The following is a 24,493-nucleotide window of genomic DNA, read 5'->3' on the forward strand; positions in this document are numbered from 1 at the left end:
CGTATGCGTCACGTTACGGTCTTGAAGCACGTGGATTGAGCTCCTTCCAAAGGCTGTTGATTCAGAAGCTGTGCTCCCGGCACCCCCGTCCTGTACTCCGGCCGTTCCTGGCTGCGTGGTGCCCATGGACTAGTTCTGCTCCAGCTCTCTGGAGTAACAGCCCCCGAAATCTGCACAGAGTGGGCGCTGGGTCTTGGGCAGCAGCCTCTTCGCTTACAGATTCACTCGCTTTGTGCTGCATTAGTTGCCGTTGTAGACATAGTGTTAGTCTCATCAGTTTTCATAGAAAGTCACCTGAAGTTTTACCCAAAGTGGTTTCTCTGTCCTACTAGAAGCTACGATAAGGAACTGAGGAATGCAATTAAGGAGCAGGAATTAACGCAATCATTAGATCTTCATTTGAAAGAACCGATTTTATACAAGGGATATACAGGCATCGTGTAGGTGCACATGTAAGTTCAGAACAGCATTCTTCTCGGCAGATGATGGATGACGGGCCTCAGCAGAGGTGCGCTGCCGCCGATTCAGCAAGGTCTTTAACGTGCATGCCCTCTCCTCGTTGTTGTAGTTATATGCCATTAAACATTTAGTGAGGTTTTAATACTTCAAATTATTTACATTTTCTAAGAATGGGAGAAATACACTCTGAAAGTAAGCTGCAAAAGCAGACTGCAGAGCACTCCGATCGTGAGTTAAAGCTAGCTGGAAATGAAATCTAATTGGAGAAAGTTTATGGAATTTCTGGTGTTGAATAAGGCTGCTTATTTATTACTTTGTTATAGCACTATACAAATATATAGATGCACATATGTCTGTACTGAAATTATGCTGTCCAGACTTATGAGAGCCAGTTGGAGTCTCTCAAGGTTGCGGAAGAGTAAGTGTAAGTGCATGTGTATATTACAAGATAGGTGCCCTTGGAAGTGACTTTCTCACTGATGACAAACCTTTCTTAAATCCTCTCCTAGAAATCAGTCCCTTGTTGGTTTTGAGTCTTTGACTTTTCCATTTTCCCATTTACTCTAACGGATTTTAATAGAAGTTTTAAAAACAAGCATTTATTGGGAATACATTAAGAGATACAATACTTCAGAAAAACGTTTGATAACCCCAAATTCCTTTTGAATTATTTAAGCAGTGCTGCAGCAAGCTGTTTATTCAGTGATGCTCAGCCTGGTGTGTAGTAGGGGTGTAGTTTTCTTTTAATGCAGCTATTGAATTCAAACCCACATAGCCTCTGGCGTAATTCCAAGAGTGATCTGCTGTGCGTAGTGAAGATAAATTGCTTGTTTTCAGCAGCATTTCTTCATCTTCATCAGTTAATCTGGAATGAAATTTTACAGTCAGCCACTGAATATTTAAGCGATATATTTACCCCTTTTATCCTGGGGGAATATTTAATAATGCCGTGTACAGTAAATGATTATAGTAGTTAATGATACAAGCTGAGAATGTATAGTTTCCCATAATTTTCTCCCATCAGAATGAGTTCCGTACTCTAACGCAGAACTACGCGTTTTGCTGGGCTTTGTGCGCCCTGCTTTCAAGGCTATCAGAAGTGTAATTGAGTGTGTGTTGGCATCGGCGATAAGTCTTTCCCACAAATCTTTCCGTGACACACACTCCCCCTTTTGGTGCCAGATGTCAAGTTCTTTTGGATGCCTGTCTTATGATTCTGCAGTTAACGCACAGTAAATCCTGCGAGGTTTCTGTGCCTGCACCCAGAAGTTTTCCACCTCATCGTTTCCTGGTTTTCCAGTGCCCCATTCGGTATCTTGGGAAATCTTTCATATTAACACTCTTTACAATAATACTCGAGACCAGTTTTTTCTTTAACGACGTCTTGGTGTTTATGGACTTACAGTAGATTTAAAACAAAAACTTTTAAAAAACAGTTTTTGATCCTTTTTGTTTTCCGTTGCTTCACAAAGATTTTTTCATTAACATCACGATAAAAGTGAAAAATTATGAGTAGGGTGAACAAAGTTCCTTCCTTCTTCAAAAATCCTCTAAAATGCTTCCTGGTTCTCGCACCATTATTTGTATATTAATTGTACTCCATTCTTTATTAAGTTTGCATTGTATTGTACTTTTGTAACTGTAATTACAATTGTAATTTTGTGCTTAGAAGTTAATTCAATTTGATATGGCTGTGTTTGGTACAAGTCATTTGTCATACAGTGCTGTCCAGATGCACTGCCTCCCTTTTTCCTGCAGAACTTTCATCATGAGAAACTTGTGCTCCCTCTTTTTTGCCACAGAAGATGTTCTTCTCTGACCCCTTTCCCGTTATTCAAGGTGTTTAAGAGTATGACCAAGTTTTAAGCATGGTTGAATAGTCTCTCTGAAGTCGAATGGGCTCCTAATATTCTTCAGTTTAGGCACTTCGGTGGAGCAAGGCTTCAGGCACACTCAGAGAAGCCAGACTGCCTGTTCTCCATGTGGAAGGAATAATCTTTTTTCCAGCCTTTGGTTTTTGGAATAATCTTGTAGCTCCAGAATCTGTTAAACAAAGCATTATCTTCCTCATTTAGGGCATTGTTTCTATCTAGCTAGTTGAAACAACAAATTCAAAAAGTAATTATAATCTTTTTAAAAATATATAAAATTTCTATGAAGGCTTAGTTTTGAGTTTCCTTATTTGAATGGGCTTCAGACAGGTCTATAGTGTTCCAGGAACTCAGAATTTTTACTCAGTTTTCCATCACTTACAATCAGAAGTACAGTAAAACTATACTTGCAAGTAAAACTTGCGTCGCCCAAGCAAAGGCATCCCCGTCTCCGATGGTGAGGACGCCACGTTAGACCAGGTGGCCAAGCTTGGTGAGAGAAGGAGCCGTGCAGAGGAATGGTGGTGGCAGTTTGCAAGGGCAAGAGTGCCCTATGGTTGGTTTATGACCACAGGGAAGCTTTGCTCCTCTAAAACACTGTGCTTTGAAAATCCAGACCCCCCACTTGAGCTGGTGTAATTTCAGTCATTGTGTTCAGCTCCCACAAACATGGATGAAAATGTCTTCACCCTTCAGGTACTCCACATCCAAGACCAACGTGTAACTGAGCCGGGTGCGGTGCACGTTCTGCACTGTCGCTGACCCTGCACTGAAGAGGAGATTTTTGTTCCAGTCTGTGATGGTGATGGTAATTGTGGAAAAATCAGGGATGCGATAAGTACCACCTTCAGGTAGTTTTAAATCGTGTGTCCTACATTTGAAAGCCTATGACTGAGGGTAGAGGGGGCTATTTTGTGCGGCACTCCTGTCCATGCAGTGGAGTCCCTCAGCATCCCCACAAGGCAGCTACGTACAGCAAGGGGCAACGCTCCATCGCTTCCCGGTAGCCCACGATGTCTTCGACCAGCATTGTCGTCATGGGGTACGTGACAGATTGAGATCTACAAGGCAGCTTCTTGGAGCATTGTCCAAATCTCTCTTAAAAGCTCTGCGCTCCTAGTGACCCCAGGCCAGATGTCAAGCCTTCCCGGGGGACCGTTTAGCCCAGGAGGAGCCAAGCTCCCCGCTCGCCGGTCTCGGTGCGAGGGGCAGGGGCTGCGGGGAGGCGAGGGGAAGCGGGGCTGCCTCAGCGGTGGGCAGCACAAGGGGCTGCAATGTGTGGCAACGCCTGGCATTGAGAAATGCATAGTCTTCTACCGTGCTATCCATTAATAACTAGGATTAAACTCCGGTTAATAACTATTACTTCTTCCTTAAATGGAACTTCATTGCAAATAAAAGAGTGAGGAGAGAAACTGATGCTGTTTTTCAACAAACATGGTTAAGCAGCATTTCCTTACTGTGTCTTCGTTAGCCTTCCTAGCTGTGTCTTTGGTTATAGGATTTTATTTCTGAAGGTGGAAATTTGAGTAAGCTTTGGGGCTCCAACATTGTTAACTGCAATTTAAAGTAGGCCAGCTTTAGCAATGTCCTTCTGCCTGTGCCTTCAGCAAAGATGCTGTATGAATGATAAATAACGATGGTAAATAATCTTACAGGGTATCCTAAGGTTTAGATCTTTGTGCAATGGAAAAAGTTGTAGATTTGTCATTATCAGCTGTTGTCTTTGAGATATATACATATGTTGTCTTTTAGATATTAGTAGGGGGTTTTTTCTTCAATAGGAAACCCAAAATTTCTCATATTCCGTTAATAAGTGCTTCTGTTGAGAAAGACACAGAGGAGGAATAAAGCTTGTCCGATTTTCCTCAAGGAAGTATCCAAAGGCATTTTCTAATGAGTAGGTGGTGTTTCCATCGCCTCTTTGGGGTCCGGTGGAATGGTTTTATATGCCATAGACTGCTCCCCCAGCTGCCTTGGCTGGGGTCAACTGTGAATGTTTTGTCCCAGGATGGCCAGTTTGGCTGCAGCTGATATCTGGACCTTGCACCAGTAAGGCCAGGGAAATGAATCTGGATAATTATCTTTGCCAGTTGCTGTTATTTGCACTATGTGGTACAGCAAATCTGACGATGTTTATTGGGGGTTTCCAGTGTAGGTGAGCGGCCAAAGATTATTCTTAATGGAAAAGACTATTGGTCATTAAGCGGGAGCCGTGGGCCAGTGCCCAGAAGTAAATTAGGGAAATTAAACTCACGTATTATGAAGGTTTATTTTCAAAAGCTACCGTGAGACCTGATGTGAAACTGCCAAGCCAGAAAGACTTTTCACCAGCGTTGTACAGGTGGGTCTCTGCTGATGGCATTGCTAACGGGAGCCACTTGCACAGGTTTATTCGTTATGTTTTTATTCGGTTCGAAAGCACGAGATGAAAATTCTCGGAGCCCTTACAAGGTGCTCTGGGTTGGTTTCGCTTTTCTCAGTGTTGTTCCTCATAATCATTTGTAAGTACTCCATGGTTTATTGCTTCCTTTTGATAGCCAGATTAGTTGTCATCTACTGGATTTTCACTTAATGTGGTGATTCCTGACATTTTAAAATTGGCAGATGAAAGAAGGGCTCATTTTGAATTTAAGTTTTGTGACTGAATTTTTCAAGTTTGCTGACAAGCTGTCAGGCTGAATTCTGCTATTAACCCCGGAAAGCAAAGCCGACTGTCATTCTCAATACACAGACTAAAATGACAATTGTATTTGAAACGCATTGCCAGGTGTTTTTCAGAAATTATTGAAGTTTTTTATTACGGATTATATTTTAAGCAAACAAGTATTTTTTTCAAAGTAACATAATTTATTTGTGAAATTATATGCAGTAGCTGTTACACTTTTCTTGTGAAGGTATGCGGTTAGTCCAACATAAAGCTAATTTCTCATACGGATGGAGTAGGTAATTGGACCTGAGCAGCTAGCATGGTCCATCAGGAATGAGTGCTCCTTGGGAGGGTGGGACGTAGGATGGGCCCAGTCCGTGGAGCTGGAGAGCTTGGTGGAGATGCGCTGTGCAATGGGCTCCAGGCGGGATGCTGAACCCGCTGATCTTACCAAGGTCTCGATCTGTGCCTGTGAAATTGTCCCCATAACCATCTAGCTTCTGAAAGGTGCCAGGCTAAGGTAGTGTATTCTGAAAGCGGCGAGTCATTCTTGGTTTTAGCCTGTGGAACTTAGAGAATAGTATGTGTTGCCTTTTGGTTCTAATTGATTTTCACATCACCCTCTCAGCTCAGGAGGAGATGCACATTTATTACAATTTTGAATGAATTAAACTTTATATCCTCAAAGGGAAGGGCTGGTTCCTGGTAGCACTGAAGTCAGCGAGGGGAAAAAAGACAACCCCCCAAATTAATCTTCCATAATTTATGTGATGATTTTAAAAGCATTTGTTGCATCAAGACCGTAGGCATCTCCTATACCTTAGCAATGGGTTTCCAGACGTATGTTTTGCAGTCTTGCCTACCTTTTGTTATTTCCAATTAGTTTTAGAGGAATCTCAAAGTTTATTTTGAGTAGACCATTCAGAAGTGACTTAGGATCTACCCAAGTGTTAAAAGAACCAGTCTGTCGGTGACAGGGGTCAGAAGATAACAGCTTTATAGATGTATGTTCCACAGCCGTTTTTAATGAGTTAGAGCTTTCTTGTTTCTGACTCATTTGACTTGAGTTTTATTATAGGAAAAAAGTTCTTGCGCTTTCATAGTTGAGATTTTCATGTCCCCATAGGTTTTTTAAAAACCTAAGTGATTTATTTATCTTTCTTTCATTATTTTTTTCTTCTGTGAGGTGGCAAGCTCACAGATTTCCATAACTTTCATAAAGAACTGCCTTCTTACCAACAAGAACAAGAGCGTTCTTCAGGATTTTTACATATGTTTTTCAAAGTCCTCATCCAAATAACAGGTATTAATTTATTTGGTAATACGTATAATACAAAAATTTTATTTTCACAAGAGCACATAATGTAACTCAGAACACCTTCGTTTCTTTTCTTTTCAAGATAGCTCCTTTATATTTCATTTTATGGCTGCAATTGAATTTAAGAGGCTGTAACTTAAAATGCAAACCTGTTTTGATATTGTGGCCTCCTCATTTAATTTTGCATGACAAGCATCAAAACAAATCATCAGTGTGGTACTAAAATTCCCTGTGTGTTTAGCCAGTTTCCCACCGTGGTTTCTAAAAGAAAGTAAGATTTTTAAAAAAGGAGGAGGAAGGGGGACGGGGAGATGAAAGTCAGCCCTGAGGTCCTCTCCTCGTGGCTGTCCCCGTCTCTTGGTGCTCACCACCTGTCAGAGCGAACTCCATCCCGCCGTCAGCAGCATCCGTGCGGTGTGCTGTCCGATGGCACGCGGCGCAGCCGTACCCAGCCGCAGCGTGTTCGAACCCTCTCCTCATGTTCTTTTTACCCGTGAAGGCAAATTGGTGGTGGTATGTGAGGATTCATCGGTTACGCTACTCATTTGGCAATGTTGGCATTATATTCTCTTTATGATCTGAGAAGATGTTAATGTAATACAGTTTATTTACTTTTTACATGGTATGTATTTCTTCTTTCAAAAATTGCAGTAGTACGTTACCTATATTCCATTACATTGTGCTCTCTTATAGAGTAAGTTTGCTTTACCTATATGTACTTTTTTCTTAGCTTTGCTTTTTTTTTTTCCTTATATTAGTACTTGATTGTGCTCTAATATAAAATTTTAAATCTACATCATTGCCGTTAAGGTTTACTTGTTCTGAAGCAGCTTGCTCTGCTCTGGTGGACGCTTCTCGGAGGCTCTGAGATTCTTCCCATGCTGTCCCCAAAAACGTGAAGATCCTTGGGACTAGACCGCATCCATCCTGGAAGCGATCCCCCCCTTTCGGAGACTGACATATTTGGATAAATGTTGGGCGTTTTCAAGAGTGGCTTTCAACCATATTGAATGCATATAAGCTCTTCCACTTTGAAATATTTTGTTTGTATTTTTATGGCTTTTTCTTCTTTGTTGCTTATAATTTCTACTGGTCTCAGTTCAGACTAAGGTTAATCAGGTGTCGCCTTAGTAATTTACACCTTCCCCATATCTGGGGTCAATATTTTTATTGAAATTAATTATCGGAATCATTATTATTATTATATTGCAATTACATTTTTCATGAGATTCCTAGATGTTCAAAAGAAGGCCCTAAGGATCCGGTTTGCCCCTGCTGAAATCTAAATAGCAATAAGAACAATAGCAAGCCCCTATACCGCTCTACCTCCTGCAGGTTGCATTTCACGTGATGATGGTTAGAAAATGCATTCGTAAAAGTCTCTTTGCTATTTCTAAGAGGTAGAAATTACCGTCAATTAGACATGCAGATTGCTTAAGTCCTCTAATGAAAGAATTCTAGTTCACTAGAGCAGTAGTGCTGTGCCGGCCTGGGAGATGTGAAGTTGCTAAAACTGCGCCCTCCAACCGGGCTGGAAAGAAAGAAAAAGGGAAAATGTGAATTTACGGATTGGATAAGAGGTGCTATTGGTGCGTAAAGGTGCGTATTGGTGGCGTGGGCTCCCGTGGCAGGGAGCGGGAGGAGGGCAGCCCGCTGCTGCTGAGTTGGGACACAGGTAGGAGAAGTCTCCGTGCAGCAACGACGGCCAAAGAGCAGAAATTGAAACAGTTTTGAAGCTGACTGAGGAATACCTTACACCAAAGCGTCCCTCCTTTCACCTGCTCAACAGCTCCGTTACGGCTGTTTCCGTAGGAAACCCTCCGTTGTTCTCTCGTTTCTCCATCCGTGGTGCGCGAGGGGGAAGAAACAACTCTATAACAAGTATTGTTTTAAGAACAATTTAAATAAGTTGAAGCAAAGTTGGAGTTTTTCATCTTGATGACTTCTAAGTTTTCCAGTTGAGGTGAAAATATTCCTGAAGGAGATAGCAAAGAATCATCCTCTACTCCGTGAATTTTTATATCTGGGATTTATTTTTTCTCTCCCAAATGTTACTGCCTTTTTTAACTCAAGGGATTAGGGGAATGTTTAACTCTGGGCCATCCTTTGCCTTTCCCGAGCTCTTCCTCTTCCCACCCCCTTCCCCCAAAAGAAACTAACTGGGGCAGAAGGTGCCAGTTAAACATTTCCACTGGAATTATTGAATTATTCTAAGAAATACTTTTCTCTCCAAGATTAAATATCAGGTAAGACAAGAATTCCATCCAATTATGCTATTTTCCTGAGCTCAGCTGCAGTTTGGGGGGTGTGGGTCTTAGGTGAAACATCAGTTGACTACAAGATGTCCAAGTTGGTAATGTACAGCCTTTTCTGAGATGGAAGCAAATCTTTGCAATATTTAATAGCATCCACTGCAATGAGTCGAGCCACGGAAGCAATTTAAGCCAATTAATCTTTAGTGTTAAAACATATTTCAGTTGAATTTTTTATCAGACGTGTGGGGGGGAAACAGTGTGTGAGAAAGAAAGAAATTAGAAATGCACTAAATAATAGATGAATGTATCTAGCCAAGATCTGCTTATTAAGTCTTCTTTATTATTACTATTATAAATATTTAGTGCCAGATCCTCAGCTGGAGTAAATTTGCTTAGCTCTATTGAAGTCAGTGGAATTGTGCCAGCTTGAATTCGCTAAGGATCGGGCCCTTGATTTTGCAGTCGGAAAACGAGACTATTTTGGGAGGAGAACGATGGGGGTTGTGAGAAGTTTGCTAATGATAACACCGTTTTCATAGTAATAACAGGAAAAAAATGTAAATTACTATTCTTTTGGCTTTCGTAATGAAATGCAAGGAACTACTTGATGTTATTTCATTAGATGTAAATTACTTTTCCTTAAAGTATCTCCATCTTAAAACCCTTGCATGTATTAAGGGATGCTGCGTAGAGACTGTAGGGTTTTTATTGCATTTCTGTGGATGCCAGTCTCCCGTACCAGCATTTCTGCCATTCCTACCTTAAAAATGCTATAATGGCCATAGCGTGCTCATTTTCAGGAGAGAAGCAGCAATAAATATATTTGCTTTTGGAAATCTGTTTCACGCACTGCGACCGATTGTCCACCCTGAGTAAGGCGTGCTGTAATTTAATATGGCATCGTATTAAAATCCAATGTGTCATCTCATTTGGCTGCATTTTAGAAACGCATCAACGAACCAGATAGCGAAGCTGGCTAATTCTGTAATTGCTTAAAAAAAGAAAACCAACAACTTGTTATTTCCATAGTAAGGGAAATGCACATCAGTCTTCAATACCATAAAATACTGTGCTGGCCCGGCCAGAGTATGCACGTTGATGTTTAAATACCTATATTTCTGAAATAATAGCTTTTTAAGTGGAATATCTTGGAGGACTAAAAATAACATCACAAAACATGTTTGTTATATTCCTAATTGTTTTGACCATAGAATTAATTTTCAAGTCAAAGGGGGGCACCGCTTTTTCATCATTCCCGCTTCAGAATATTCAGCATGTCACAGATGTTCATGAATAATGTCCATTTAAAACTGTTGGCAGCGCGCGCCGGCGAGTTGGCGAGATGAATTAAATGTTGGGGGGATCTGACAGGCAGCACGCTGCTTTGTGATCATTCCAAAGTTCTAATAATCTCCCTCACCTTCCCTGCCTGCCGCTAATGAAAGAGAATAGGTGATTGCACCTCGGGCTATGTTCTGCGCCTAATGACTCCTCCAAAGGCAGATTTATGAAGAAAAAATTAACTTTGAATGAGGACTGAATTGGCCCTGACAGTCTGATAGACTGTGACACAGATTCTGTGGCAAAACAGACGTAGCCCTAATTGATTATCAATATTTTAAGCAAAGTGATGAAAATAAGCATTAAGTGATGAGAAAGGCAGTCTTAATACAGTAGGCAGTAACCGGGATACGGAAAGTCTTTGGGGAGGTCGGCCCCGCTTGCCGGTACTGAATTTTATCTGTCAATTCTTACCTTTTGCTTCCCAACACCCCTTGTCCCTTTCCAGGGTACTTTTTCCTTACGGATTTCTGACCGGCACGTTAATATTCTGGACGAGGATGTATGTGCTCCCCTCTCTCTAGAGAAGTTTGTTTAATATTTAACCCGTTTTGACTTAAGAATAACTTCTGCTATTTTGCACTATGCAGGTTTATGTGATTTCGGATATGCTTTCTTTTATGCTGCGCTTTCTCATCGCCCTGTGTCATTTATAGCCAGCAGGCTAGCCACAAACTGCATTTGGAAAATGGTGACAATTAAAAAAAAAGAAACTAGTGAAAAATTGCCCGGTTGGCGTTAAAGGATTTATCTTCACAAATGTATTGGTTATACCCAACGTTAGAACAAGAGGAAGAAGACATTGGGGTTTTCCTTGTGTTTTTTGAGGTGAGTATATATCGGATATATACTTATATATACTATATACCGGATATATCTTCTGCCAAAAATATGTTTCATATTCTGAAAAACCCGGGCGGCTGCTAGCAGACAGACTCTCGCTAGCTGCGCCGTAGCGGGAGACATTGTACCAAAGTAAAGAAATACTTTCCAAAATCACTACGGGAAGGGAATCGAGCAGGAATGCTGCTGAAGGGGTGAAAAAGAAGGTGCAGCGTGCCCCCGGGCCGGGAGGAATGGGTGGGATGACTTCTCCCTGCCAAGGGCAGTGCTGGGTGCTCTCCCCAGGGAGAGCGGAGAAGCTGAAAACAGAGGTTTGTGCTTAGGGGCGGTTTGTAACCGCGACCGCAGAGCTGGGGAAGGGAGCGGCGAGCTCCTGCACCCACCATCACGCCCGGGCGTCTCCGATACCTGTCATTACAGTCGGTGGCATAATGAAATTGTACTTCGGACAGCAATGGCAGGAGCTTCTCGCGTTTGGGTGTCGTAGCGTATTACTCGGCCGCCACGTAATTAGAGTGGACGGTGCTAAATGAAGCCATCGTGGCGGGGTTCGGGGACCCTTGGCCATGGATGAACTAGACAAGTGGGCACCTGAATGTTTGTGCTGTTAAATTCGGGGGAAATGTTATTTTAGTGTGGACTAAAAAGACAAAAATGTAGAAAAATGGCATAAATCTGGTACGATAAAAATGTGTGTGGTGGTGTCACTTCTGGTTTTGAATTAACAGCTGCTGGACTCTGCTCCTTCTGTTCCCGTCTCAGGAAATATCTGAGAAAGCAGTTGTGTTGCATTTGTGTTGGAATTTTTTGGATGTATAATAGATAACTTTACATGTCAGTATATGAATATTCAGCAGACAGGATTTCCACAAGCCTTGATAAATTTAATATACTAGAGAAAAATAGCATGTAAATTAAATAAGGCCTTGTAAATTAATAATGGATTATACTTGTATTTTTATATGTGAGCTGACTGAATATTTTATAAGGGCAAAAATGTTTGTGTTTAAAAAAAAAAACGGTTCAGTCTTTCTGATTAGCATCGTGCATGGCTTGGCTACATTTTAGATGTAATGTCCATATGTGTTTTTTGAGTTTGTCTGCTTTCTTTTCCCCAAATACATCTTGAAATGTATAGCCTGCATTTTTAAGTTTGAAGAGTTGGAAAGTCCACAATATTGTTGATTTTTTTTTTTTTTTCCCCCAAACGACTTGCAGTTTGCAGTTGATGGGTGTTCTGACACTCCTCTTTTTTTTAATTTTACCAGTAAAACCAATTGCATCCCGGCGCGGGGCCGAGCCTTTTCCGCGCACCTTCCGCACCTCCTCCGGCAGCGGTGGGAGAGGGCTGTGCTGCGGGGGCTCTTCCACAAGGCCGGGCCACGCTTTCCGAAATGCCCTTTGCACCCCCAAAACAGCATTTGCCCTATTTCTACCTTGAAATAATTAATATTCTTCTGCTTTCTTTTAATTAGCATCTTTGCTTGAAACTCTTTCACCTCGGCACGGCGCAAGGCTGGTCAGGATTAAAGCGTCGCTCCGACGTGCCCGTCCGTCGGGGAACGGCTCTGTGCTTCCCAAACCCGAGCGCTTCCGCGGCCCCGGGGGCTCAGCCCTGTGCCCCGGGAGGGTGCGAGTGCCGGCTGGCGCCGGTGGAGCCGCTTCCTCCTCCGGCACCGTATCTTACTCCCAAACAGTCTTATTTAGGTAGAGCGTAGCTACGGCTTTTCCCAAAATTGAAGCGTAGCCACGCAAAGCACAAGAGGGAATGCCGTGCTCGGCAGTACTCTCCAGCGTGGCTCTTTGGAAGAAATAAAAGCAATTCAAATTACTTTAGAATAGAAATACCTCAAATGGACTTTGGCTGGGAAGCCGTGCACGTTGCTCACCAGCCTCGTTAACGGAGGCAGAAGGCGGCAGCACCGCTCGCAGCACCGGAGGCACCCCCGGCCGGGAGGGGGGCCCGTCCCTGTCCCGCCCCAGCTGCCCGTTGTCAGGCGAGGGGCTGAAAACCCTCCGAAGGGTTTTCCCTTTGTAGCGAGGGGCTGAGCGGCCCCTGGGCTCCCTCCAGGTCGGTCGGGGCACCGGGAACGCACACGCAGAGGCCGCAGGGCCGTGTACCCAGTAACGTCCTAAGGAGTACCTACAAGCAGTGAACGGGTCTGTATTCACGTGTATAAAAATATTAACGCAGATGAACGCTGCGGTTATCTACAGATGAGAAATTGGTAGTGAAAGCCTGGGGAAGATCAATCTCTCGCTGTATTGCAAAATACATGAAGAGAAACTGCTGCGATTTTAACTGAAAGTTCGTTTTTGTTGCTGTTAACTTTCCATTTTTCTCATACTCAATAATTAAGAGAAAATAATATTATACATATGTTATAGGACTTTGGCATGTCTCTGTGGCTTGGGAGACATGTTTCTCGTAGAACTAACTGTAGCAGTAGTGGTGATATCCATACATTGAGTCTTTACAAAAGCATTGAAAACCACTAGTTTTAGCGGCTCTCAAGCAGAGACGGGCTGATGCACATCATTTATGCTGTTTAGAAGATGATTTATTTGTGAAGACCATTTGTTTTCTCTCTCTTTTTTTTTTTTTTTTCCCCCGGAAAAGCTTCTTTCTTTTTGAGTTCTATCAGATCTAGTCTCCAAAGAGATTGTTCCAACATTTCCTGTTAGCATAATGTCATGCAGTAAGGCAGCATATTTTAATGCAGAATCTATTGATTTTTGCAGCGTGTTTTTGTACATCTTCATGGTAGGCTAAAGGTGGCGGTTGGCTCCTAGTGCCACCTGAACTGATCAGACAGTTAAAAGTATTAGCAGGGCTAAGTGACCAGCAAAGAAAATGTGTAGTTAGTATAATTAACTAGCATATTTAATAACATAATATAGAAAACTAGTATAATTAACAGTATAGTTAAACCAGTACTTTTTGCCCAGTAATGAGAAATGCATTTTAGGATATTTTAGTTGTTGGGGTTTTTTTTTATTTATTTCAGTATGTAGCATTAGGCAAAGAAAAAGCTTGAAGCCATGTTTGCATGCACTGTAATTGTAACCGTTTAAACTATTTGCTAGATACAGACCGTTGTTAGAGCAGTGATTTTAGGGATTCTGACAGAACTCTACTGCGAAACCTTGTGAAGATAGGGGTTGAAACACTTGGTTCTGAAAGCACGGGGCTGCTCGGGCACCAGGCTGCTGCTGCTGGCTCCCTTCCACGAGCACATGGTGCGTCTCCTCAACACGCTCTCCATTGTTTCTCTTGGTTACCGCTTGCATTTAGGGCATTTTGAGACCTTAACTACCTTCAACTTGCTCTCTGGCTATGCTCAAGGATGCAGCACAAGCAAGTGTGAGCATATGTTACCGTTCTTCATACAGAGAAGATCTGCTCCATTCCCAACGTCCATCCCATGCCGTGCTTGCCCGCCACGAGAGCAGGTCGCTGTACGTGTTTGCTCATGGTGAAAGGCCGTCCCGGGGCAGCACGCACTGGGGATGAGATGCCCCAGTACCACGCTGTGCTGGGTCCTCGCTGGTTTGACTGAACTTCGGAAGTTCAAACAGCCAGAACCCTGCCAAGGTCATCATCCTGGACAGTCTTCCACTTGAAATACTGTGTCGCCATTTAAAATACGCACGTTGCGGTTCTGGGACAATACTGGCCATTTCCACGCTAACGGTTTGTCTAATAACGCATTTGGCTTTCTACCTTAGTGAAGCGGACAGTGTAAAGTTGATGCAGTTGTCCCTGTGATGGCTTGAGGCATCCTGCCCATGCTTCAAGCTCCCATGTTGGAGCATGACAGCAGCTGGAAGTTGGTTGAGTAAAACTCTTTTAAAGAGGTGGTTCTGAAATTATTTAGAAAATACTGGATGCAGCGGATGGAAAGAAACCCAAGGGTATTGTTAGGATTTAAGAGTTTGGTTGAAGGTACATGTGTTGCACTTGGGAACTTGTTCAAATTATTAATGCATTAATTTGCATTTCCCCACTGGTGTTTTGGTTTTCCTTCGTGTGGTGTCATTAAGCTGGACATTTTAAAATCATTTATCTCATTTTTGTTGTAGAAACATGTTCGTTTCGATTTTGAAAAGCAGTAGAAAAAGTACTTTTGCTCCTGTTCATAAAGGTGGTTTTTCACTCCGCCGTGAAAATTGTCAGGCACATCGGTGACCGTCCTTTTTCTTTAATCATAGTACCAAGGGCTTTTGATTAGAGACATTTTTGTCAGGCTTTAATGCATCTGTTATCTGTGGGGATGACCCTCATCTTAGTTGGCTAAGAACAAGTCACTTCTTCAAAGCCGTGTAGGCTACTTGGTATTAAACAAAACTGTAATTGAACCTCAGGTTCTTCTGGGGCTTCCCTGACGCTTCCTGGGCACCCAGGAGTCTCCCATGCTCTGTCCCTATAACGAAGTCCTGCACCAGGTAGGGTATTTTCATTTTCTCACTATCAGGTATCATCAATGTGACTGTTTGCGTAACTATTTATGCAAACTGTGAAGTTAATAGTTATGTGGGAAGTGCGGTTGATTTGAGTAGGCTGTGATTGAAGGACACTCATTAGAGAAAGCCTTGAGGAGGTGGTTTGGAAGAGAGGAGGCACCAAGTAGTAGTGTAACTGTTAAATGTCAAATATATGTCATACCACATTGGTAAGGAAATAAGATCATCTTTAATGTTTTAAGCTTGAAATATTTTTCAAAACCTACGAGATCGCTCATTCTTTTTTTCCTATTCTGTTTTTCAGTTCCTTTTTCCTTTCCTCATTTTTATTTGTCACTAAAAAAATGATCAAGTTATAGAGAACAGAAAACATGTCATACGATTTAGGAGGGATATAGATTATTAAATGCTTGTAGTTTATTAAAATAGTTTTATCAAGTTTCTTAAGTGAGAGGGTATTTCTTGGGAGACTTTCTTTTCTATAAAGGAGTAACAGTTTAGAGGGAAGAGGACTCTGAATTAATAGAATTAGTTGAGAAGAAGGAATTAAAGAGGAAAATCTAGGTGAGTATATAAAGTTTGGATGGGAAAATGGACAGGAACCTGAATTTCTGCATGAGCGAATGTTTGGTGCAAGTAGAGTCTGCTTGAATGGCAGTGTCTGAGCATAAACCTGAAAATCTCTGTAAAATATCAGTAACACAGAGCGTGGGATAATTCTTGGGATCTGCAGATGAAGTTGGCAAAGCTGCGCTGATTTACACCAGCCCAGTGTTTCTCTGTGGCTCCCAAATCGCTCTTCTTTGTTCTTGTATTTACTCTCTGATAGCTCATTCCATCACCAAAAGTTTTACAGTCAGCCTATAAATAATATCAAGGAGATACAGAAACACCTACCCTCTCCCTTTCCCAAGCCGGAAAGTATATAAAATCGTCCACTTCTTTCCTTTTCTCTTCTTTTTACCCCACTTGTCAGCATAAGCCAAAGATCAGCTGGCTCTGCAGGTCTGCATTGAACGGGTTAAAGCACGGCAAAGGAGCGGACCAGGTTCATCCCCCCGATCGTGGCCCTGGGGAATTACCTACCGTTCATTGATCCGCAGTTGTTGATCTGTACATAATAATTGCTCCTCAACAGGAACCGAAGTTGCAGGTCTGGCAGGCAACCTGCATTTCCATTAGGGAGCTCTCCGCTCCCCAAAATCCATGGCAATTGCATTTGCTCCTTCAGAAGGGGCTGTGATGCCGGGTGGGTTTGCCAGCTCTGCCTTGAGCCGCTTCTAGTTACGTGGTTATCGGCTTTGGAAAGCAGGTGCAATGAAGCTGATCAGAGAGCCAGTCTGAGCTTCAGAACACAGGAGCATATTCAGTGTAGGATATTAGTGCATATGGAAACGTGAAGGGTGTTTTGGTTTGATTTTTTTTTTTTAAATAACAGAGAAGGTACTTAATGTAGCTTAGTTTTAATTAAATGTTAGTGCCTTTGTTGTAACTTAGCAATATTGTTCCACTTCTGCATTGTGTTTATCTGTCTGAGCAGCATGTCCATACTCTTTGCTCATAGTTTATTCTCACTGCAAAGACAGGATTTATTTCTTCTTCCTTTGTGCTGCATCCAGCGCAATGAGCTGCTGATCCCAGCCAGGCTGGAACAAGCGCTTCTGTCAGGGGCACCTGGAAATGACTGAAATTCTCTTTCATCCTGTTATACTTGTATTAACAGCCCACTAGCTACTAGCGAATATCTGCATTTCACAACTTTATTACTTTAGCGTAGGTAAACATCTCAAACATCTTCTGCGTGTCATTTTACCATCCCTCAGAAAAAAAAAAATCAATAGAATTGCAATTTTATCTGGGGTTGGACGAGCTCTTAAATGCTGCAAGCTGGAGCACCTCTTTATTTATTTATTTTATATTTTAGAAAGCTTTGTAAGCAGTCAGACTTTTGTCATGCTAGCTGTTTATCCATGCAGGAAGCCCAGTTTCAGGAGCAGTCTCAGCACTCCCAACTACCTGGATCAATTAAAACCAGACTTTTGCTGAAGCGACTTCTTTGATCTGCTGCGGGTGATAAGCAGCCGTCTGTCCTCCTCCGGCTTAAGGAGCGTGCGTTGCGGGAGAACCGAGTTCTCTTCCAAATATCAGGGCTTTTAAGTGCTTTTAAGTGTGAGCGGCCACTCACACTCACGCTATATTCTTGCACACCCTGAAATATGGGGCAAGGGCATAGTAGTCCACAGAACAGAGAGGTTGTATTACCTTTTGGAATTAGTTGTAAGGTTCTTTTAATATTGTTTAATCACAACTTGATTTGGTCAAAATAAATCTGAGTTTGCAATGATGCTTTGTAAGTGAATAATGATAAGAGAATTTAAAATATTTTAAGATAATTGTTAGCATTAAATTCTTAAAGCAGCGCATGGCTTCGGTGACTGCTGTTGGTCGTAATGGACGGTGCCCTATAACCTCAGAGACTTACTGCTCTGTAGATTTATGGGCTAAGTTAAATTGTCGTTAATGAGCAATTTTGTGTAGAGAATTGTCCTCGTGATACTTCCTAAATTGCTACATTGTCCATATAATTAACCAGGACTTGAAAGGACGGCTCTGTTTCTGCTAGCAGAAGTTTTAACTGTACTTACGAGGGCTGGAAATTAGCATTTTAAAGTTAACAAATACAAAGTAGAAATTTAGCCACAGACCGGTGACATCCTTCATGTGTGTTTTAATATTTTTTGCCTTGGATAACCACGGAGATATCCAATGAATTGTTCCCGTGCAGCAACAAATCGGTAAGGAAGAACAAAATAGCATGGTGGAATAGATAAATCAAATTTAGGCATGGTAGTTTATTGAATCTAAATTGTGCCCAGTTGGCCCAAGAGCTATATAAGCAATCCATCTTGTGATGATAATGGAGGTTCTTGAAATCCACCTGATGTTTGCATTATTAAATTTCAGCCTAATGAGCTCTGCTAATACATATTGAAGACAGTTGTAAGGAGTAGAATGTGAATCTGAGCGGGATAATTTGAAAGAAACATAAGCTGAGCATTTTACATGACTCAAGGGGTATATCTACAATTACATATATAACCAAAATTGAATTTAAATGGAATTTCTATTATCCTTGTCCTTTTACCAGGGAGAATAAAGTGTAAATGAAGTAAAAGTCTTTAGAGTTACTAGCAGTTTGTTTTTATAATCTAATTTAATAGATTCTTGTAATGATCTTCACCGGCAGAAAAGTTTTAATATTTCATGACTTTAAATGTAGTCTAAATATGTATAAAAGCATGTAAATGGAAACAGATGTCTATGTAATTACTTCTGCCGTTTTGTAACACCGCTGTTTAAGTTGTATATTTTAAGCAGGGGTAGCTGCTGGCTGCAAAAAGACGGGGGGGCGGAAGGAGCACTTCACACCCCACTCCTGGGCTGGATGTTGCTTTATAAATTCTCGGTCGATTCCGTAGGTGGTAGGGCTGAGCCTATGCAAAACTGAAAAAGGGTTTGCTATTTGTGCCACAGTTCACAGTGATTTCATTACAGAAGGAGGCCTGGTTTAAATTCTGAATTCTGTTTCTTTTTGGTTCTTCTCCTTTTGACACGGTGATACTTTTTAAAACTTAATATTTCATCAAGTATAATGCTATTAGAGACTTATTCTCACTTAGTTCACTCATCAGGCAGTGAGATGGCAATAAAAGAGAATGGCTCCTTTGAGACATTAATGCTTTGGAATAAATGATGTGCTAGAACAGAAATTTAATTAATTTACAGAGTATATTGATAGTCCCTTGTTACTGTGCTGTATATTTTTAATCTTCTTTAACATCTGTAGTAAAGTGTTTGAAAACCCCTGCAGTTGAGCAACTAGTAGATAATTAAGTAATAAGGGAAGAGGTTTCTAGAGGGAAAAAGATTCTTTTTAATGAATACTGTCATAACATGAATAAAGTACTGCTGCTATGATTTGCGGTGAAGAGAAAATTGTATACTGCCTAATTTAATACTAAGTAATAGGTATTTGACTCCTATTTTAAATGCTATCTGCAACTCTGCATCCTTGAAAACATTGTTTTGTTTCTGTTTTATCCTCAAAAGAGGTCTTATGGATTACTCACTATGGTAGCAAATCTTCTTTTTTTAAATGCACTGCATTTGTTTCTTTATAGTTCGGTTCAGGGGCAAGTAGGGTGGGGAGATTTGTATTTAAGAAAAAAAACTCTTAAAAGTTTTACTTAACCTAAAACGAATGCAGAGATTTGCACTGAAGTAATATTGCATGCAAAAATTACCCTCCGTAATACCACTTATGCTGTTGTCTTAACTGTAGTAATATCTTTAAAGAAAATCCATTAAGAACCAAATTCTGTTCTTTCATGCACATCGACTTCATTGTGGGACCTGCAAAAAGGAATCTGAAATTGGGTTTAACCCCCCAGGAAATGTTGTTTTGCAAGATAAATTAACTAATTATAAAATTTGTTGTTATATTTCTTTCCTTTTTAGCAAAAGCAGATGAAGCATTAAAGGCTAAAGAGAGAAGTGAAGAAGAAGCGAAGAAAAGAAAGGAAGAAGGTAATGCATTTTTTTTCCTTCAGTAACAAACTAAAAGCCTGTAAGTCAGAAACCATTTTTAAGGGACCAAGTTCCAGTGGGGCTGCGTGATTTTCTTATAAGGGCGTCTGAAACCGAGATGGCCAGTCTGCCGCTCCTTTGGTTCACCACAGCTTTCTGCTTAGGCCATCTAACATTCCTGTGACGGCAACAAGAAGTCCTAAATGCACCAGAAATTTCATATTTTATATATATTCATATTACATAAAAAAATATTTTAGCTGCCATTAAAGCAACCCAATAATTTGAGACGAAGTCATATGTTAAGACCTCATGACCAGCCAGTGCCACTGGTTTGTGTGCTGGACGTATTGCTTGATTAAAGCAGTCAGCGCAGCAGTTAATTTTGGCTGTGTATTTAGTCTGTATGATGTCACCAAGTGAACTAATCTGTTTCTCGATGAAATTTGGTGCACCGAAAGCTGGCAGGATCTGAGCGGTTTTCCTTTGCAGTACAGTTGGTGGAAAGTTAACCTATAACGCCTGGGTAGTTAAAACAAATGTATTTTGCTTGTCTGTGGGTGAGCAATGGGAAGAGACATGTTCAACAGCGTGACAGAGCCAGTGCAAACCATCTAAGGAGCCTCAGAGTTTCTCACTTCAGCCATGATAGGACATCCCTGTCTCAGAGGAAATATCTCAGTTGTTCAAATTAAAATGAAACATTTAACTCTCTGTGACATCTATTATTTTTTTGCATTGACTTAAACATACAAAAATATAGTGAAGGTCTTCCTTGCAGTGGTTTTACTCTAGAAATACATCTTGTATTTCATTTTCAGCATATTTGATTTAAATGATGATAGGTTTCCGGTTGTAACTGTTATTTAATACACGGAACAATCTCTGGGTAAATGTGTTCCTGATTCTCCCTACCCTGTGCCCCTTGTCTGCCTACCTGGGATTGCATGGATGTTCACTCAGTCTTTTAACCACCCAATAAACAGGACCCCGGTTTGAAGATGATGTCATGTTCGAGGAGATCATGTATTTTTCAGAGCTGGCCTTTTGATGGATTCATTTACTATGAAAATCAGCGTCGTGCCCAAATATCAATTATATTTTGGTTAGGGCCAGGCCATCATCTATGGAGGAGAGTGATATGAAGTAAAGCTGTTTAGGACAGCTTGAAATTTAAGGAGAATTTAAGAGATTGAGATATTTTTAATTCCTAGTGTGATGTGATAAAATCATTAGGCTAATCTAAAAGAGGAAAAGTTTTGCAAAAAGGAAGAGGTAGTAGGTTGCTTGAATATGTAGCAAATGGAAGAAAACACCTAAAGGGGCTGGCAGCGATCTTTACAATTCTACTGTGCCATCTCCTCCAGTCTTTCCAAAACATCATCTTTCTTTCCAGTCTCTCTAATCCTATTGGAAAGTCTCCTTGCGTCTGCCCTCTCTTTTCCTATCTCTGAGCACACCAAGTTGAACTTCAAGGTAACGATAGGAACTTTAATTTTGCATCTGTCGTGCCTTCATCTTTTCTCATCTCTCCTATACCTTCCAGGTACCTGATTCTCCTTCCACACATGCTGTGTTTAACCCCTACTACGCTGCCATCGATTTAAGAATCCCACCAGTTTCCTGATGACAAGGTTCCTCCTTATCCTGCTTTGGCACCCTCATTTTCCAGGAATCCTTCTTAACGACCGAGCCGTCTCAAACAGCTAGTCCCTGCTTGCATTTCTTTCCCTGAATTCCCATTCCATATCTTGGTCTGAGCTGCTGCAGTCTTTTAGGGCTCCAAAGGCTCTGAATTTTGTGGAAATCTTTTACATATTTATTTGATTTTGGAACAGGTCGTTACCAAGATTTTTTGATTAGGAAAATACATCCTACCTGTTTCCATGTTGCCATCTCTTCTTAGGTACTGACTTCAGGTGCTGTTTCTTTGGTTACAATCAAATTTCTCCAATTTTCTTCCTTACCCATTTTTTCTTTAGCTGGAACTCCAGCCTCAATAATTTCTGAAGGCAATTTAAAGCTTATTTGCACTTCAGATACAAACAAGCTTCTTTAAATCCTCATGTGTGAATGAGAAAATGAAGTATACTTTGCAGGTCTGATTCAGCTGGTTGCTATCCTACAGGTTTTATACATTTTTACATGATTTCCCACCCCCTGTTTGTTTCTAGATTTAGATGTCTTTAATAAGCTCCAAATTGTGGGACTTACGGTGAAGTATGCTAAGTATGTGTTTCAAAATTCTAATGTAATCTTTATTAAAAAGTCATGCGATTGATTCCCTTTGTCTGTTTTTGGGCTAGGTTGGGGTTTTTTGCCCCAGAAAATAGTCGAAGAATTTTGTTTTGCATTATCAGGTAAATCCAAAGCACCTAGCATGTATTGACTGCTTAAAAATCCAATCCAGAAGTCCCCAAATTCGCACGTCTAACAGTGGATGAAGTTGCCACCTCTGGTTCTTCAGCTTAAGCCGGTTCTCGCACACTTTTGCCGGGTTTATGAGATAATGCTTTATTCGGTGCTAACCACTGTCCGCCCGTTAGGCTCAGCTTCAGAGGACTGGTTAATGTGGCAGTCAGCTTTCACTCATACCAAGTTCCTGGTAATTATAGGCTTATTTAGTTCCTGAGAGTTGTTGCTGCTGGCCCTGTGCAGTTTTAGGTCTAAAGTTCCGGTCTTACTGAGGATCTTGTACCCAAAGTCCCTGCTGTGCTTGACAAAAATGAAAAATACCATGTCATTATCTTTGAAAAATTTGAACTAATCAATTGCATTTCTTTCTCTGTTTGAAAGAGGTTGGAGGTGTTCACATTTAATAAACTTTTAGTTTAATGATGTTTAAAAAAACAGTGAAATGGATGCTAAGCTTCTTTTCACTTCAAAGAGTATTGGGCAATCGTTACATCTGAAGGAAGCACTTTCTTTTATGTTAATTTTCTAATTACGTTATCCGGGATACGCTGCGAGAACTTCTTGTAATAGACACGTTGATGCTCCTGCATCCCATCTAAATGGGATGGAGCCGGGAGTATCCCCAAAATGAGTCTTGCCACCGCTGCACGGGCGGATGCGGCCAGCCTAGCAGTGACCACAGGAGAGCCTCGTGGTCCTGCTGCCGGTGGGGCACGCACCTGGGGGGCTGTTATAGATTAAAGCTAAATTGGGAGCAATTCAGAAGCGTCTCAAGTAAAAAGTTGATAACACAGGTTCATGGACAACTGCAACTTCAAAGCAGAGTGTTTATTCCTACTGAAGCTCAGCAGTGCGCTGCAGGTGGCTCTATGCCTTTGAAGTCTATGGGGTTTACTTAAGCTACATCAGAAGTCTATTAAGCTTTCAGCATAGCTCTTTAAATAGACGGTTGGGTACGAAAGAGGTCTTTTGGCTTGTAGGACAGGAATCCAGGACGCTTAAAAAAAAAAAAAAAAAAGTCCCACGTTTGGAATGACAGTGTTTCAGAGCTGTGCTGCCCTGATGCAGCTGAGTGTTACAATTCCTCAAATATTTTGCAATGTATCTAATATAGTGTCCAGGACACTTGCAAAATAAAATGGACTTCCTCTAATTTGTCTTGTGGATACGGTAAGCAGGGTGGGTTTATATAAATATAATAAGATTGGGATTTGATTTAGAAATCTATGATGACTTTCCATAGGGAGTAAACACCAAAATGCCATCTGTGCCTTTAAAAAGATTCCCTTGCACTAAAAAGGCATCACAACATAAATTGTATATATATAAAAATAAAACCCTGTAAAAATCTGTAACCCCCTGGATTATCTAGCCTAGCAAAATGAAAAACACAACGCCTGTATGTTGCCAATACTCTGCTCTCCTAGCATCTAGTGGCTCGCTGATGTTAATTCCCTCTTTTCTTAATGGCCAAGGGCCGCTCATAAGACCGGGGCTCTGCCTACGGTTGTTTCGCCCTCTTCCACAATACAGCTTCCATCTGCTGCGCGTAGTCTTTCGATAGCTTTCTAGGGGGATTAGGTGGAGCAAGATTATATGAATATCTTCTTAGTAAATGAGTTAGAAATCTAGGAACTCAGATGAATAAACTGTTTTTCTGTTCCCGTGCGGTTGTGTTCTTGCGGGAGAAGTCCTCTCTGGCTTGTGATGGCTCCAGATGGCTCAAAGTTCAAGTGATCTCTTTTCTGACTTGTCTCCAAGATGGTACTCGAAATCCTTTTAATTCCCCTTCTGATCATTTAAATGAACTGCGAAAGGGAAGAGCTCCTCTTTTTCTGCCATAGTGCTTGGAAAGGGCTGAGGTAGAAGTTCCTTCAGGTTTTTTTGCTTCTCCTAACTTCTTCCTAAGTCATCATTCTCCTTGTCCCCCAAGGCTGCTGTTGCTCTGAGACTGGCCAGGCATCAGGCTGCTGGTGGGAGGTGATGAGCATCGCTTGGGGTCGGGTTTTTTTTCCTCTTTCCTTCACTTATTAAACTGTATTTATCTCAACCCACAATTTTTTTATTATTATTTTCTCTGCCTGTTCTGTGCCCCGTTGCACCGGGGACAGTGAGCGGGGGCTGTGTGGGTGCTTATCTGCTGGCCAGGGTCAACCCACAGCAAATCTTTACCTCTCCATCATCTGGCTGTGCTATATGGTTCACTCACCGCACGGAGGATGCGTTCAAAAAGGCCAGCGGGGTATGACAGACGGCCGTGTAACCGTCCGTCGGGGACTGACCTGGGGTT

The 24,493-nt window shown here is 41.5% G+C and overlaps 1 protein-coding gene across 3 annotated transcripts in view; it reads left to right on the plus strand.

Annotated features, from left to right (window-relative positions):
- The window catches only part of RSRC1 (arginine and serine rich coiled-coil 1), a 178,549-nt gene that overhangs the window by 125,048 nt on the left and 29,008 nt on the right, over positions 1 to 24,493 (plus strand). For 2 of the 3 annotated variants that reach the window (XM_075506788.1, XM_075506790.1), the window contains one exon: positions 19,720 to 19,788. The exons of the other annotated variant lie outside the window; for it this stretch is intronic. In XM_075506788.1, the coding sequence (XP_075362903.1) occupies positions 19,720 to 19,788 (69 nt within the window). The remainder of the gene's footprint in view (positions 1 to 19,719; positions 19,789 to 24,493) is intronic. 3 annotated transcript variants of the gene reach the window in all.

The sequence above is a fragment of the Mycteria americana genome, chromosome 7 (assembly GCF_035582795.1).
Source record: "Mycteria americana isolate JAX WOST 10 ecotype Jacksonville Zoo and Gardens chromosome 7, USCA_MyAme_1.0, whole genome shotgun sequence".
In the NCBI taxonomy this organism is placed as follows: Eukaryota; Metazoa; Chordata; class Aves; order Ciconiiformes; family Ciconiidae; genus Mycteria; species Mycteria americana.